The sequence below is a fragment of the Phacochoerus africanus genome, chromosome 1, assembly GCF_016906955.1.
Source record: "Phacochoerus africanus isolate WHEZ1 chromosome 1, ROS_Pafr_v1, whole genome shotgun sequence".
NCBI classification, from domain to species: domain Eukaryota; kingdom Metazoa; phylum Chordata; class Mammalia; order Artiodactyla; family Suidae; genus Phacochoerus; species Phacochoerus africanus.
Window position 1 is genome coordinate 81262722 of NC_062544.1, and position 15353 is coordinate 81278074.

Here is a 15353-nt window from a genome sequence, read left to right on the forward strand (position 1 = left end):
ATCGATGCTCCAGCTGGGCATCCTACTATTTCTGCCCAACAGTCCTAAGAATGGCAACTCCAAGGGCAACTCACCATTACAATGAAAGATTTGAAACCCTATTTATTACTCAGCTTTGGAGTTGAGATGGAGGTGTGGGGCTGTAAAATAAGTTTATTTGAATGCTTGCTTGATTAGTCAGTTGTTTACCCAAATGCCCATTTCTTAAGAAGGAATATTTCCTGAGAAATTACTTATCTTCCTAGCATTTGTAAAAGGCGGGAGGCATTCTCTTTAGACCCTACAAATGGAAATGTTGGCATTTCTAAATAAGTTAAGAGCGAGGGGAGAGACCTGGAACCATCCAGGTTCCCATGGGTTAAGTCCCCCTTGGTCTTCCTTAAAGAAAGAGAATGTAGATCTTGAAAGACACAGTCTGTAAACACAGTCTCCCCTCACCTGGTAACCCACAGTCTCCCTGCATCTGGTAACCCACAGTCTCCCTGCACCTGGTAACCCCATGTGTGGGTCATCACAGTGCTGAGAGGGTTGTTGGGGTTACCTGGAGCATTGGGATAGGTAACCAGTGTGGATGAAATACAGTGACAATGGACAAAAGTATTTCTGAGACCATATTTATTTAGGTAATGGCATAACGTTGCCTTTCTTTAATCAGATATTGACCTGACTACTGTTTATGACCCTTGGTTTGTCATTTATTCATATATCTTCCCCACCCCCTTCTTTGCTGAAAACCCTCAGAGGGGAATCAGAGTCTTCCTGATGTCCTTTTGCTGTTTGTCTTCTGTGTTTCCTCTGTGTTTTGGTTCACCTCAAGTTGAAAAACATAATGTCTACATTATTCTAAGAAATGGAAGCCTTTCTAGGATAAGTGATAATCTAGGAATGAGGAGAGGGAAGGAATGATTTTGCCTACAGGAATAAAAGCACTGGAACATTATTAAAGAGTCCGTGCAAAAGGTGAGGACTTTGGACTCAGAATTCCTATGGGGAGGAAAACGAATTCCTTTATCATCTGAATTTTTTCATGTCATTTTATTGATCATTAGTTATAAATAAAAAACCTATGTTCTTAATTATTATGCTGCACCACACTTAAGTAAAGCCAGTGTCTTTAGATCACTTCATTCTTAAGGTTCAACTTGATTGTTTCTTTACCATCTTTTCCATGATTATATATTGAGGGTTAAGCACTAACATGACATCTAGGGCTTAAAAGAAAATGCATGCAATGAAATTCCAGATGTAAACATTTTCTGAATCTGGTAAAGGAGTTTGTTTAACCAGCCATTATGTAACTGGAGATCAGTTTCTGGAGTCAGACCTATGTTCAAATTCCTGTCACACTCCCTCTGTGGCCTTAGGAAAATTATTTAAACTCTCTAGTGTCCAAAGTTCCTCCTCTGCAAAGGGAAATTGATAATATCAAATTTGTGTTACTATAAAATCAACAACAAAGAGACCACAAAAACAAAAACCTCACCGAACGTCTCCTTCCCCTCAGAGTCTGTTCTTTTTTCCCCACCGTGCAGCCAAAATTAACAGAACTTCCTTGTGCACGTGTCCTTGTCCTCCCCCTTCCTCTCTTCTTCAACCTACTCCAGTCTGCTTTCTACCCCAAACTGTGTTCTTTGCCCTCAAGTTTAATGTCCTCTTCTTGTGACTCTTAGCTCACCAAAGGGCATGGCTCCCATTATGATGCCCACCACTCCATGTTGAGTTCATTCCCAAATTCTGACTATTTTACAACTTAACATCTCATAAATCCAGTCTCTTCTCTCCGAATTTATGGTAACTCTATTTTTAGTTTTTAAAGTAACCTCCATACTGGTCTCCACAGTGGCTGCACCAATTTATATTCCCACCAACAATGTAGGAAGGTTCCCTTTTCTCTCCACCCTCTCCAGGGTTTATTATTTATAGAATTGTAATGATGGCCTTACTGACCAGTGTGAGGTAGTACCTAATTGTAGTTTTGATTTGCACTTCTCTAATGATTAGCGATGCTGAGCATCTTTACATGTGCCTATATTGCCATTTGCACCAACATGGATAAACCTAAAGATTGTCATACTAAGTGAATAAGTCAGAGAAAGACAAATATTATATGATATCACTTATACGTAGAATCTAAAATATAACACAAATGAATTATCTCTGAAACAGAAACAGACTTGTAGACAGAAAGAACACTTGTAGTTGCCAAGGGGAAGGGGAGGTAGGGGAGGGGGGGAGTGAAAGTTTGGGATTGGCAGATGCAAACTAATACATATAATATGGATAAACAACAAAGTCCTACTGTGTAGCACAAGTAATTATACTCAGTATCTATAATAAACCATAATGGGAAAGAATATGAAAAATGTGTGTGTGTGTGTGTGTGTGTGTGTGTGTGTAACTGAATCACTGTGCTGTACAGAGGAAATTAACACATTATAAATCAACTGAACTTCAATTTTTAAATATCCAAATATATATATTATATAGTGCCAAGACCAGCTCAGCAGGATGGGGCTGAAGAACGGGTGCTGTGAATCTTAAGGAAAAAAGTTAACATAGAAGAAGACACAGAGACATTTATCTTAAGTAAAGGTGGGAACCCAGGGACTCAAGGTCTCTGGGACCAAGAGCACTGCCTCAAGAAACCACACTGCTTTTATTGTGTTCTTTGAGATTATGTCAAGCGAGAAGGGGGTTGTAGGTGCAGGATATAGGGGTTTTTTTTAAGTTATTTTAAAAGTCACATAGCCAGCTGCTGATTAAGCTTTTATTCTGACCTTTAGGCATTTAACAGTCATTAGCATTTAAGGAAGCTTGGCATCAGCTATCTATGCATAGCATCTAGAGAATAGACATTGTGCTTCTGCAGACAGTGTGCCTATCTGCAGCAACCCTGCATGCCTAAGTTTGCACCTCAGTTCTCCTTGCTAATGCATATCCTGCTAATGACCCCTCATAAATCCCTGGGGCCATGAGGCTCCTCTTTCTTTTATTCTTAAAAGGACATATCATGGTGTGCAAAAGGCGTGCCAATCTGCACAGGTCCAGTGTGCCTAGACCAATGCATTAAGTCCTCATTCAGCTGACCCTATGAATAACTTATGCCTTTAGATCTTTATTCTTAAGCTTAAATCATTTACCAGCACTGGACTGTTTTCCAAGCAGGAAGATGGGGTAAAGTAAAGCAGGACAAGATGGGGTTTTCAGCAAAGAGGCTAAGAAAATATTGTAGAAACATGTCTCGTGACAATATAGTATATATAATAAGGATATAATATACATTAGATATATATATAAGGATTTCCAAAAATGGGTTTATGTATGACTTTTCACAGTGATTCCCTCCCCTATCTTATGTATATTTTTACCTGCTGCTGCATTAAAAATTACCCCAAAACTTGAAAGCTTGAAAAACAAACATTTATAGTCTCACAGTTTCTGTGTGCCAGAAATCTGGGCAGTATGTTTGGGGCCTCTGGACTGGGGTGTCTCACAAGCTGTGCTCAAGGGACAGTTACCTTCAGGTGCCACGCGGATGACCTCCCAAGCTCATTTCTGTGCTGCCGAGTGACTTCTGGTTCTCTCTGGCTATTGAGTGGGGACACAAGTTCCTTACCACATAGGCTGATCTATAGAGCTTTTCACAATGTAGCAGCCTGCTTCCCCCAGGGCAAAGGCTCTGGGGAGAGAATGAGAGATGGTGAGTGAGAAGGAAGTCACAATGACTTCAGAACCTAATCTTGGAAGCAATGCCCTATCACTGTAACGATGTTCTCTTCTATGGAAGCGAGTCACTAGATCTACCCCACTCTCAAAGGAAGGGATTACACCAGTGATGCAAACACCAGGAAGCAAGGATCCCTGGGGTCATCTTGGGTAGAAGTCCCTCCTGCAGCAGGAGGTTTGTTCTCACTTGATGAGAGAACTGCTTTCATTTGAGTCTTTTCAGCCTAGTCTCCTTTGGGAATCATGGCGTGCACATCCCACACGGGCCTCAGTGTCTGGCTACTCTTCTCTTTCAAAAAAGAGAGTAAGAAGGGGATGGGGCAGGTGCTGCTGAGAAGAGTTCCCAGTGTAATGGTGATTTTAGTTGTTTTGCTCGTTGTGCCTTGACATTGAATTGTGCAGAGAACCTCAATTACTCCTGTTGGCTTGTCTGAGCATTGGATTCCTGATGCCATTTTTTTTTTTTTTTTTTTTTGCTTTTTAGGGCCACACCCCCGGCATATGGAGATTCCTGGGCAAGGGGTTGAATGGGAGCTACAGCAGCCGGCCTACGCCACATCCACGTCAACACCGGATCCTTTAACCCACTGATCGAGGCCAGGGATCGAACCTGCAACCTCATGGCTCTTAGTCGGATTCATTTTCATTGTGTCATAACAGGAACTCCCCTGATGACTTATTTTATATCTCCTAATGAATATATTAAAAATAATAATTGGAGTTCCCGTTTTGGCTCAGAGGTAACAAACCCGACTAGTATCCATGTGGATGCAGATTTGATCCATGGCCTTGCTCAGTGGGTTAAGGATCCAGTGTTGCTGTGAGCTGTGGAGTAGTTTGCAGATGCAGTTCAAATGCTGCATTGCTCTGGCTGTGGTGTAGACTGGCAGCTACAGCTCCAATTCAGCCCCCAGCCTGGGAACCTCCACATGCCCAAAAAGAATAGATTAAAAATATCTCTAACCTAGAGGTTATAGAACAGAGGGATATATTTAGACCTTTAGTTTTTTGGGGTTTTTTTTCCCTCCTGGCACCCCACCCAACTCTGCACTGCAGAGAGGTTTTAGTGCTAATTTGAGATTATTCTGAAACTTCATCTCCTTTATCTTAGTGTATGCATCCAACATATTCTACCTAATTTTAATATAAATGTCTCAGCAAAAATTAAGCCACCTCCTAATTGACTGTAATTATCTATAATCCCTCACATGCTGAACATCATAGACCATAAGAGGAATGAAGGGAATAACCTGTGTTTAGGAGAGGTTTGTGGAAGAACCTTAGAAAATAAATGGACATCAATGTCATTATTTCAAGCAGAGCTGTAAATGCAGAACTCTGTAGGGGAAATGATAAAAGTATACCTACAGGTATATGACTAGTATCTCCATCTTGTGTTTCCTTTTGTACAGATTGTTTCCCAAAGAAAGCTGTCAAAATCCTTGTTGAAACATGGGAACACAGCGGGGAAATCCTCCATCACGGTAAGCCCTCCTTAGGCAGCCACCTGCCCAGGTTCCCAGATGGTGCTGCCTAGTCCCAACCAGCCGTGTGGAAAGCAGATCCTCTGGCTGTTAGGAGTTGATCCCACAACTGCTCAACTATCCGAGTCATCCCTTCTTTTTTTCCATCTTTCTTTGTCCTTCCAATACAGTTTGGACCTTTCCATTCTAGGAAAAATGATTTGAAAGTGAGGCCGTTCACTTCAACTAAGCACTTCTGTAATTATATGTAGGTTTTAGAAGGGGACAAATATAGAGTTATTGAGCACAGTAAGAATATGGAATTGTCCAGAATTTTCAAATCATCAAAGTCATCTGTCCTTGTTTCACATTTTTTGGAGGAAAAAAATGCTCTAATAACATGTAATCTAAAGTTTGATTTGTTGCCTAAGGACCAGAGAGCCTAGCATTTAACTTTCCTCTTTAATATAATAGTTTGGAGATGTGCCATGTGGTTATTCAAACTTAAGTAAAATTATTTAAAATTAAATAAAAGCAACTAGTCACATAAGTGCTCAGTAGTTCCATGTGGCTAGCAGCTACTATATTGGATACTGCAGATTACAGAGCATATTTGTTGATTGGGTAATATTGGAAGTATTTCTAAATAAAATATTAAATTTTCAAGTATTCGAAGCTTTGACTTTTTGTATTACAATCCTTGAGAAAGATAAAGCAGTCTAACCATTTAGCTCTGTGAACAAAAAAATGTAATAATCATAATATACAGAAAAAGTAGCAGGAGAATCTAAATTGCTTGTGAGACAAATTGCCTTAGGAGGCAAACCTCCTGAGTTCCTTTGGATATTCCTTTTTAACTTGAAAGTTACTGATTTATTAAAAGAAAAAAATTGCAGACTTTTTTTTAAAGGAAAAATTCAGATGCATTTCATTTCCACTGGTGAAAGGTAGGATCATTCTCACAAGAACTTATCTGGGGTTTTGGCTTGAATATTTTATTTTATTTTATTATTTTATTGTCTTTTGTCTTTATAGGGTCACATTCACAGCATATGGAGGTTCCCAGGCTAGAGATCATATTGGAGCTGCAGTTACCGGTCTATAACACAGCCACAGCAAGTCCAGATCCAAGACAAGTCTGTAACCTACACCACAACTCACAGCAACTCCAGATCCTTAACTCACTGAGCAAGGCCAGGGATCAAACCCCTGTCCTCATGGATACTAGTCGGGTTCATTAACCACTGAGCCGCTACAGGAACTCCAGCTTGAATATTTTAGATCATATGGGTATGTCCAAGCTTTTTCTTGACTGCCATGTTCAATCATGAACAAATTGTTCCAGTGGTCTTTGAAGACCCCTTGGTGCTCTAAAAAGCCATGGACCCAAGGACTCCCTCCCAAAGGCCTCAATCCCAGAGAAGCATTGAGATTTTCCCATGGTTCTTTCCCAGGGGGGAAAAAAAAAAAAGCTCATCTTGCTGCTTTTTCTAAGAAGTCTTGGAGATTTTCCTCCTCCACACAACCCAGAAAAATTAATCTCTTTCCTGATTTTAAATATTTAAATACTCCTCTTTATCCTTGGTTCTTGAATCAGAACAATGGCTTCCATAGCACCTGGAAAACACTTGAAATTGTGTGCAAATTTTTCTAGTCTTTGCAGATGGAGATCATAACTTTTCAAAGGTATCTGTGGCCATGTCAAAGACCATGCCCCAAGAGGTATTAAGGGGACATGGGACAAAAGAGAATGCAATGAAAAATTGAAACAGTATGATTTCTCATTTATCAAGTAGTTCTTGAGTTTTCACTGTGTTTCTGGACTCAGGTTCCCTACTCTTCAGGTGCTCACACTTTTGGAGGAGTCTTTCCCTCCTTAGACAACCCTTTTAACTTTAATATTACACATAAAATAGAAATTTCCAGAAATTCCCAGTGTGTACTCAGAACAGATGAACCCAACTCATAATGGAAAGTTGAACCCAGGTAGAATGCAGATAAAATTGAATTAAAGTTCAGCATCTCTCTGTAACAGATTTGATAAGAGCATGCATGCTCTGTACCCTGAATGCATGGTGAAGTCCTAACATAGTCTAAAAGTGGTTTAACCTGAATGTAACTAGGTTTTTCCCTAGGTTTTTGTTATTGTTATTGTTTTTCTTCTGAGTTCTTTTTCCACCAATTTCTGTTCCAAGGCTTTGAGGGTCACTATTAAATATTCGGAAGTGATATTTTATGAAAGAGGCTCTTAGATACTGTCTTCTCTTCACTTAGGCCAAATCTTTGTCAGGAATTCTCTGTTCTTGGGAGGACAGGATTAAGATCCTTATTCTCTCCCTAGATTGAGCTCAGACTCTTTCTATCTCTCTCTCTCCCTGCAACACTCCCCCGCCCTGTCTCTGAATTCCAGGAAAGTCCTTTGGGGGTTGGTTGGTTGGTTTGTTTTGTCTTTTTATGGCCGTACCAGTAGCACATGGAAGTTCCTAGGCTAGGGGTCGAATCAGAACTGCAGCTGCCAGCCTACACCACAGCCACAGCAACACAGAGCTGGCAGCAATGCCAAATCCTTAGCACACTGAGGGAGGCCAAGGATCAAACCCACATCCTCATGGATGCTTTGCCATGTTCTTAACCTACTAAGCCACAATGGGAACTCCAAAGGGACAGTCTTTTTTGAAACATGGGAGTTAGAATATTTCTTAGATGGCTTGATAACCATTGGTCTAGAAAGGACATAGAGACCAGTTTATTCCCTGATCCCTAGTTAATCTGATTCAAAACACTGGAGAAATATTGCTTCCTGCTCCTCTTTCCTTGTAACATCCCAAAGGAACAATATGTATTTATTTATGGCCCTGCCCTTCAATGCCATGTGACCTTTGAAGGAAGAAATTCTTCCTAACTACTGCTCCAACACCTCCTTCTTCAGCTTACACCCCACATCTCAATAAATGAGATCTAGTTACCTCCCGTTGTCCATTCTAGAGGCTTCCCCTGTTCACCTGGAGATGCTATGCCATGTTCACTGAGTTGTAGGAAACTCCATGCCAAACATCAGTCTTTGTTGATTTTTGGATCAAACATGAGCTAATTTTTTGTTCATGAATTCCTACACTGAGTGGTCCAACCACCACTGCACCTGATGTGTGCTTTTTCCTTCAGGTAATTGCTGAAGAATTATCTGGCAATGATGACTACGTTGAACTTGCCTTCAATGCACGGAAATTAGATGACAAGGTAAAGTGTTTGCCATCAGCCTTATTGAAGAAGTAATAAAGCTGGCACACAAGTTTAATAAGATTTCCCTTACAGCTATTTTTTCCTTTTCAACTCATGTTATTAAACAGATCAAAGATTTCAGAGAGGTCTGCAAAGTAAGACTTCCCCTAAATTGAGAAGGAATTAATGAGAAGGGAGCGGGACTATAATTAAAATAGGACAATTTTATTACATAAAGACTTCATTTGCTCCCAGATTCCATGGGTCAGATTTGCACAGGCAAATGTGATTTAATCTCTAGGAATATTTCAAAAGAAAAGAGATGTGAAAGGAAGAAAAGTGACATTTATTAAGCACCTATATTTGCCAGATACAGGGTTAAGGACCTATCATGCATGATCACAGTCATTCTTATAACACCCACATAACAGGTATTATTAACCCTATTTTACAGGTGAGAAAACAGATTCCAAGATGAAATAATATATCTAAAGTCACTTCATGTGTTAGTCCTGATAATCCAAGAAACAGACACCAGGATAGAGTTAAACATGCAAGGATTTCATTAGGATAAACACTTGTGTAGGGAACAGTGGGAGGGAGTCTGGGAAAGCGAATGACCACCATGTAAGGCTTACCGTAAGCAAAGGAGTGAAGGGGAGAAGGGGCAGGTCCTGCACTGCCATACAGTCTAAGGAGGATTCCACAAATCCGTCAAGGAGTCCTTGAGCCAAAACCTGCCAGTGAGAGAGACTGGTATCTCCCATGAGTGCCTGCATATCCGCTATACATACAGCACTGTCTGGGAGCAGTCCATAGACAACTTGGCCTTGGAGTAAGGATAGGGCTGCATCCCAGAGCACAGCAGCTAGGGGCCTATGGTCAGTTATACCTCCTTTAGTAGGAGGTCTGCAAAGCATATGCTCATGGCCACCATACCCTGCTGGTTGGTGGTAAAACTGAGGACTCATCCCACGTCAGTCTGAGTCCCATCTGTATTCTTTCTATTATATCTCACAACTTCCACCCAGTCACAGGTCATATTAGTTTTATATCTACAGACAAGTTCTATAGTCTCCACCACTGAAAAGAAATTTTTCTCTCCATGCTCACTATATATTTATGATTTCCCTCCAACCATATCTTTGAGTCAAAAACACATCACTTCCATACATATATTCACAAAGAACTCCATTTTCCTAGAAGACAGCCAGAAGAGAGGCAATTTAGGGATGTGGCACCACTTTCCAAACAATTTCTTACAGGCATTGGGCTGAGAAAGGTAAACCTGTATCTCAAGCTTAGTCTCAAACAGCAGCTTAGCTCCTGGCATAGTTCATTCATTTTCACCTACAAAAAAGCCTCCACCCATTTATGCATTTATTCATTTTTTTATTTGTCCGTGTATTTGCTCATTCATCATTCCTTTATCAAACCTTTGTTGTATGCTTCTTCTGTATTGTTTGGTGGGAAAAGGGCATACTTTGAACCACTCTCATCCCACAATCTGTAATTCACCATCAAAGTGAACCATCAATTTAAACAACAATATAACAGCACTCAAGCCATGAGAGGATGTGATATATAATCACTGTTCTGAAAAGAGTAATTCATTCACCTGGAGATATTAGGAAAGACTTTATTCTTAAGTCTTGGATTTTTTTTGTTGTTGTCCTGAGTGGATTGTGAGACACTTTTACACACTGCTAACTGTGTGTGTTGATGTCAGTGGAGCATAAGTTCTTAACCCTCATATCCTTGTGATTAGCATGTGCTTTCTCTGCCACCATATCTTCAAGTTCTGGAAGAACTCACCAGACTGCTTTGTAGTCTTTCTCTGTGCCATTATAAGCCATTGGATCAGTGTGTAGCAGTTTTAAGCTACTCACTTAATGGCTTCTTTCCAATTAATCATCTCTCGAATACCTCTGATTTGTCCTCTAAGTGACCTGTGTTATAGTGCAAGGGGAGGTGGGGCTTTATTAGTGGGCCCATTGGCTCTAAGGTGTTTGAGCATTTTCCCTAAATGAGCACTTGCTTGCAGAACTAAGAGTTCATACAGCACTTACCCTGGTTCTCGATGGCCATTCCCACCCTCAGCTCTGCTGATTCCCCAGGGCCCTTAGTGGCCCATTGCTGAGACTCAGTACCCTGGAGGTATAGACCCCAGATCCTCCATAATGTGGTGAGATTTTCTCAGACTCAGTCACCCAGACAGAAGCAGGCCCTGTTCAGAACAATGCAGACTGGGAGGTGAATGGGCTTGGGTGGAAACAGAGAAAAGTGGTAGACTTGAGGAAACAGAGGCTCAGCAAGGCCTGATGACTTATCCAAAGACACTGTTGCTGCACTGGTTATGTGTTGCTGCATCACAGACCACCTCAAAATGTGGTGACTTATGCCAACAACTCTTTTATTATATGTCATAATTTTGAGGGTCAGAAATTGAAGCAAGGTTCAACTGGGCAATTCTACTCCTTATGATGCTGACAGAAGTCACTCAGTTAAACTCAGGTAGTGGAAGAGCTTTACTCACATGCCCAGGACTCGAGATGGTTGGAAGGCCGGGCTCCACCAGGACAGTCAGCAAGCATACTTCATGGTAGTCTTGGGTTCGTGGCTGCTTTTCCCAAAGAGAACATCCCAAGAGAAGCAGATGAAAGCTGTGCAGCCTTTTCTGACCTAGCCTTGCAAGTCATACATCATACCTTCTGCTGCTTCTGTTGGTTATATGTGAGTCATTAGGAGCCCAGAGTCAAGGAGAGGAGGGTGAGACTCCATGCCCTGGTGGAGGAGTAATAGTCATATTGTAGAAAAGCCTGTGGACAGTGGACATTGTGGTGGAAAATACAACCTGCCACAGTATTTTGTGGTAGAATCAGAATAAGAGAACCAAAGATTTCATGTCACAGCCAGAAAGATAGTTACCAGGGGTTCTCAAGGAGGACCTCCTTCTAGCCTTAGCTAGAAAGGTAATGTTCCCATCTTAGTTCAGGGAAGTAGGGAGCCAGGGAGGAGAAAGGTGAGGGTATGAATGCTGTAGGCAACAGTCCTCAAGGTGTGGTCCCAGGCCCAAGACTCTTTCAGGAAAATGCATGAGGTCAAAACCATTTTCAAAGTAATAGTAGGACAGTATTTTCTTTCTTCACTCTTATCATGTCACAGTGGTGCAGTGGTTTTCCAGAATCTGCATGATGCCTAGTTTCACAACAGATTGAAGACAGCAACAGATGTGAGAATCCTGCTGCCTTGTATTAAGCCAGTTATTAAATTGATTTAAAAAATTGTAAAATAATGTAATTCTTCTGACTATTTTATACATTTGGCAAATATAATTATTTTCCATTAAAACGTTATTTCTTTTATGGTATAAAAGGTTTATTTTTATTATTTTTAAATAGTATAATGAATGAGACCTGTTGTTGTGGAGTATAATAGTTTTGCAAACCACAGTGACAGAGAAATGTTCCTTTTCTTTTGTAGAAATAGTCATTTTTAACTTGACTTCCAATGCTGTTCAGCAGACCAGCAGTTATCTACTTGAGATGGAAATGCAGAGTCCTTGAAAAATGAGAAGTAGGCTTCATGGCAACTGCACATAAAAGAGATTAGGTTTGCAAGAAATAACTTAAATTTGTCTAATATTAATGCAGTTCACTGAGTGGGCTTTCTAACTCCTAAAGCATATTTATTACATTAGCAGCTAGTTGGTGATTAATCTATCAAGTAGAGGTATGAATGTAATCAGTTTGGAACGTTCAAGCTGACAAAGTGTTCTTTTTCCTTCCTTTCCTAAGAAAGTATTCATGTTGGTATTTTGGAACTGATTCTCACACTAGTGGTGTTCATATCTTTAATCATGATCCTTATAAGCTGTATTTTTTAATGTTACCACAGTGCTAGTTAAATGCGGTGTCATATAAGCAAGCAAATCCATCTCCAGAGCCAAGGTCAGCAAACTTTTCCTATAAAGGGCCAGATGGTGAATAGTTTAGACGGGTCATATGATCTCTGTCCCAAATACTCAGCTTTGCCTTTGAGGCATGAAAACAGCCATAGACAATACATAAATGAATGAGTATGACAATGTTCCAATAAAACTTTATTTACAAAAACAGGCAGTGGGCCAAATTTGGGCCATGCACTACAGTTTGCTGACCCCTGTTCTAAAAACATTAACTCTCTCATACTGTGCTATGATTTTACTTTCTTTGAGTATGCCTGCCTGCAAACCAACCCAACCTGTGTTAATGATAGCAAATTATCATTCATGAGTATCTACAATGTATCAGGTATTTTGTTTCAACTACATTATCCACAAAATGCATAGCCACATTCTCAAAAGTAAGTATTATTTCCATTTTACAGGTGAAGCATAGTTAGCTTAAATGACTTGCCCAAAGTCACAAGTCTAGGAAGCTATAGAGTCTGGATATGAACCCAAATCTTTCAACTAGTCTTTTCTAGTTACATTTATTCTGTTTTCAAGATCACTGTCGTGGCTATGCACTGCTTCCTTTTCTGTGTCAAACCTCAGCTGATTATTACCCTCTCAGGTGACTAAATTTCTTCCATGTTGGGCTAAAAAATCAGAGTCATGTAGCCTCCAAGTAATTAAAACATTTTTCTGTAGCAAAACTTCAGTGAAATTCCTATATAATTAATCTTTATTGCACTAAACTGTCCCAAGGGCCATTTTAATTCTGATGGTCAAGGAAAGGCAGCTTAAAAATTCCAGATTGTGGTCAAGTAACTATACAGTTAAAGACAGATTTGTTGTCTATGAACTGTGACTTCTGAGTGTGAGCTGCTTATGAGTTGTTTCATTTCCAAAAATTGGATGACTTCTTAATAGTAATTATCCTGATGCTTGTATAGTGCTTTACTAAGTGTCCTCATATATTCTCTCTTTTATTGGTAATATCATAGCAGCAATGCTTCTCGAGCGCTAACCATGTGCCAGTCACTGGGTTCTTCTTATCCTTCTGTGTTGATATGAGGAAAAGGTGATAACCTCTCTATTTATTAATAAGGAAATGGAGACTTGGAAAAATTAAATATATCCTGTCCCAGATCATCCAGGACTGTATATATGGATATGAAAACAGTCCTAAAGCCAGTGTGCGACATGTTAGATTTTTAGTTACTTGAGGGTGAAGATTGTATCTGATCATTCTTTTCTTCATTTACAGTGTATTTTCTTTTTTTTTTTTCATTGCTGCCAGTTTATATTTATTCAAGGATAAAAAGGCGATGGATTCAGTACAAAAATAGCTTTTCAGATACATATTTACCAAAAAATACCCTACAACATATCCTTTTGAGTCCTTAGTCCCCAATTTAGAATCAAAGTTTTTATTGTCTGATTTGATGAATTTTACTTGGGAATTGCCTCCCTGCAAAAGAAAATATACTTAACACATAAAATATGAATATTTTCTTGACAAGAACTCTGTACCAATCCCAAATAGTACCTTAAAAGAATATGAAACAAAATAGAAAAAACCTTGTAGTACACTTTCAAGAGAAAAAAAAATAGGGTAAGGAAGTGCATATAGAGTAGGCTTATAAATGTATATTTTAATTTTTTCTGTTAAAACACATTTGATTTACAATTTCTGCCATATAGCAAAGTGACCCAGTCATATATGTGTGTATATGTGTGTGTGTGAGATACACTTTTTTTCTCATTTTATCTTCCATCACTTTCCATCTCAAGAGTTAGATATAGTTCCCTATGCTATACAATAGGATCTTATTCCTTATTTATTCAAAATGTAATAGTTTGCATCTACTAACCCCAAACTCCCAGTCCATCCCACTCCCTTCCCTGTCTCCCTTGGCATGTCTATTCTCTATGTCTTTGAGTCTGTTTTTCTTTTGTAGATCAGTTCACTTACGCCATATTTTAGATTTCACATATAAGTGATATCATATGGTATTTGTCTTTCTCTTTCTGACTTACTTCACTTCGTATGGGAATCTCTAGTTGCATCCATGTTATTGCAAGTGGTATTAATTTGTTCTTCTTATGGCTGAGTTTTATTCCATTATATATATATATATATATATACCACTTCTTAATCCATTCATCTGTTGACGGACATCTAGGTTTTTTCCATGTCTTGGCAATTGTGAATGGTGCTGCAGTGAACATAGAAGTGCATGTATCTTTTTTAATTAAACTCAAAAGCTTTTGCACAGCAAAGCAAACTGTAAAAAAAAAAAAAAAAGAAGAAAAAAAAAAGAAAGAAAGAAGGAATGGGAGAAAATCTTTGCAAAGTATTCAACCAGCAAGGGCTTAATCTCCAAAATATACAAACAACTTATACAACTCAAGTGCAAAAAAACAACAACTTAATTGAAAAATGGGCAGAGGAGACCTAAATAGACATTTCTCCAAATAAAATATATGGGTTGGGAGTTCCTATTGTGGTTTAGTGGTAACGAACCTGACTAGGATCCATGAGGACTTGGGTTTGGTCCCTGGCTTTAATCAATTTGTTAAGGATCCAGCGTGACTGTGAGCTGTGATATAGGCTGCAGACCCAGCTTAGATCCTGCATTGCTATAGCTGTGTCATAGGCCAGCAGCTGCAGCTCTAATTCAACCCCTAGCCCAGGAACCCCTATGCCACATTTGCAGCAAAACAAAGAAAAAGAAAAAAGAAAATATATGGATGGCCAATACATACATGAAAAGATGCTCAATATCACTAATTATTAGAGAAAGACAAATCAGAACTACACTGAGTTACCACCTTGCATGGGTCAAAATGGCCATAAGACTACAAAAGCAAATGCTGGAGTAAGTATGAAGAAAAGGGAACCCTCCTATATTATGTGGGAATGCAGATTAGTACAACCACTATGGAAAACAGTATGGAGTTTCCTCAAAACTAACTATAGAACTACCATGTGATCTAGGAATCCCACTCCTGAGCAT

At 39.5% G+C, this 15353-nt stretch overlaps 1 protein-coding gene across 2 annotated transcripts in view; it reads left to right on the top strand.

The window, feature by feature from the left end:
• CPNE4 (copine 4) overlaps nt 1-15353 on the top strand; it is a 592772-nt gene that overhangs the window by 426721 nt on the left and 150698 nt on the right. For both annotated transcript variants that reach the window (XM_047768207.1, XM_047768218.1), the window contains exons 4-5: nt 5139-5210; nt 8352-8426. In XM_047768207.1, the coding sequence (XP_047624163.1) occupies nt 5139-5210; nt 8352-8426 (147 nt within the window). The remainder of the gene's footprint in view (nt 1-5138; nt 5211-8351; nt 8427-15353) is intronic.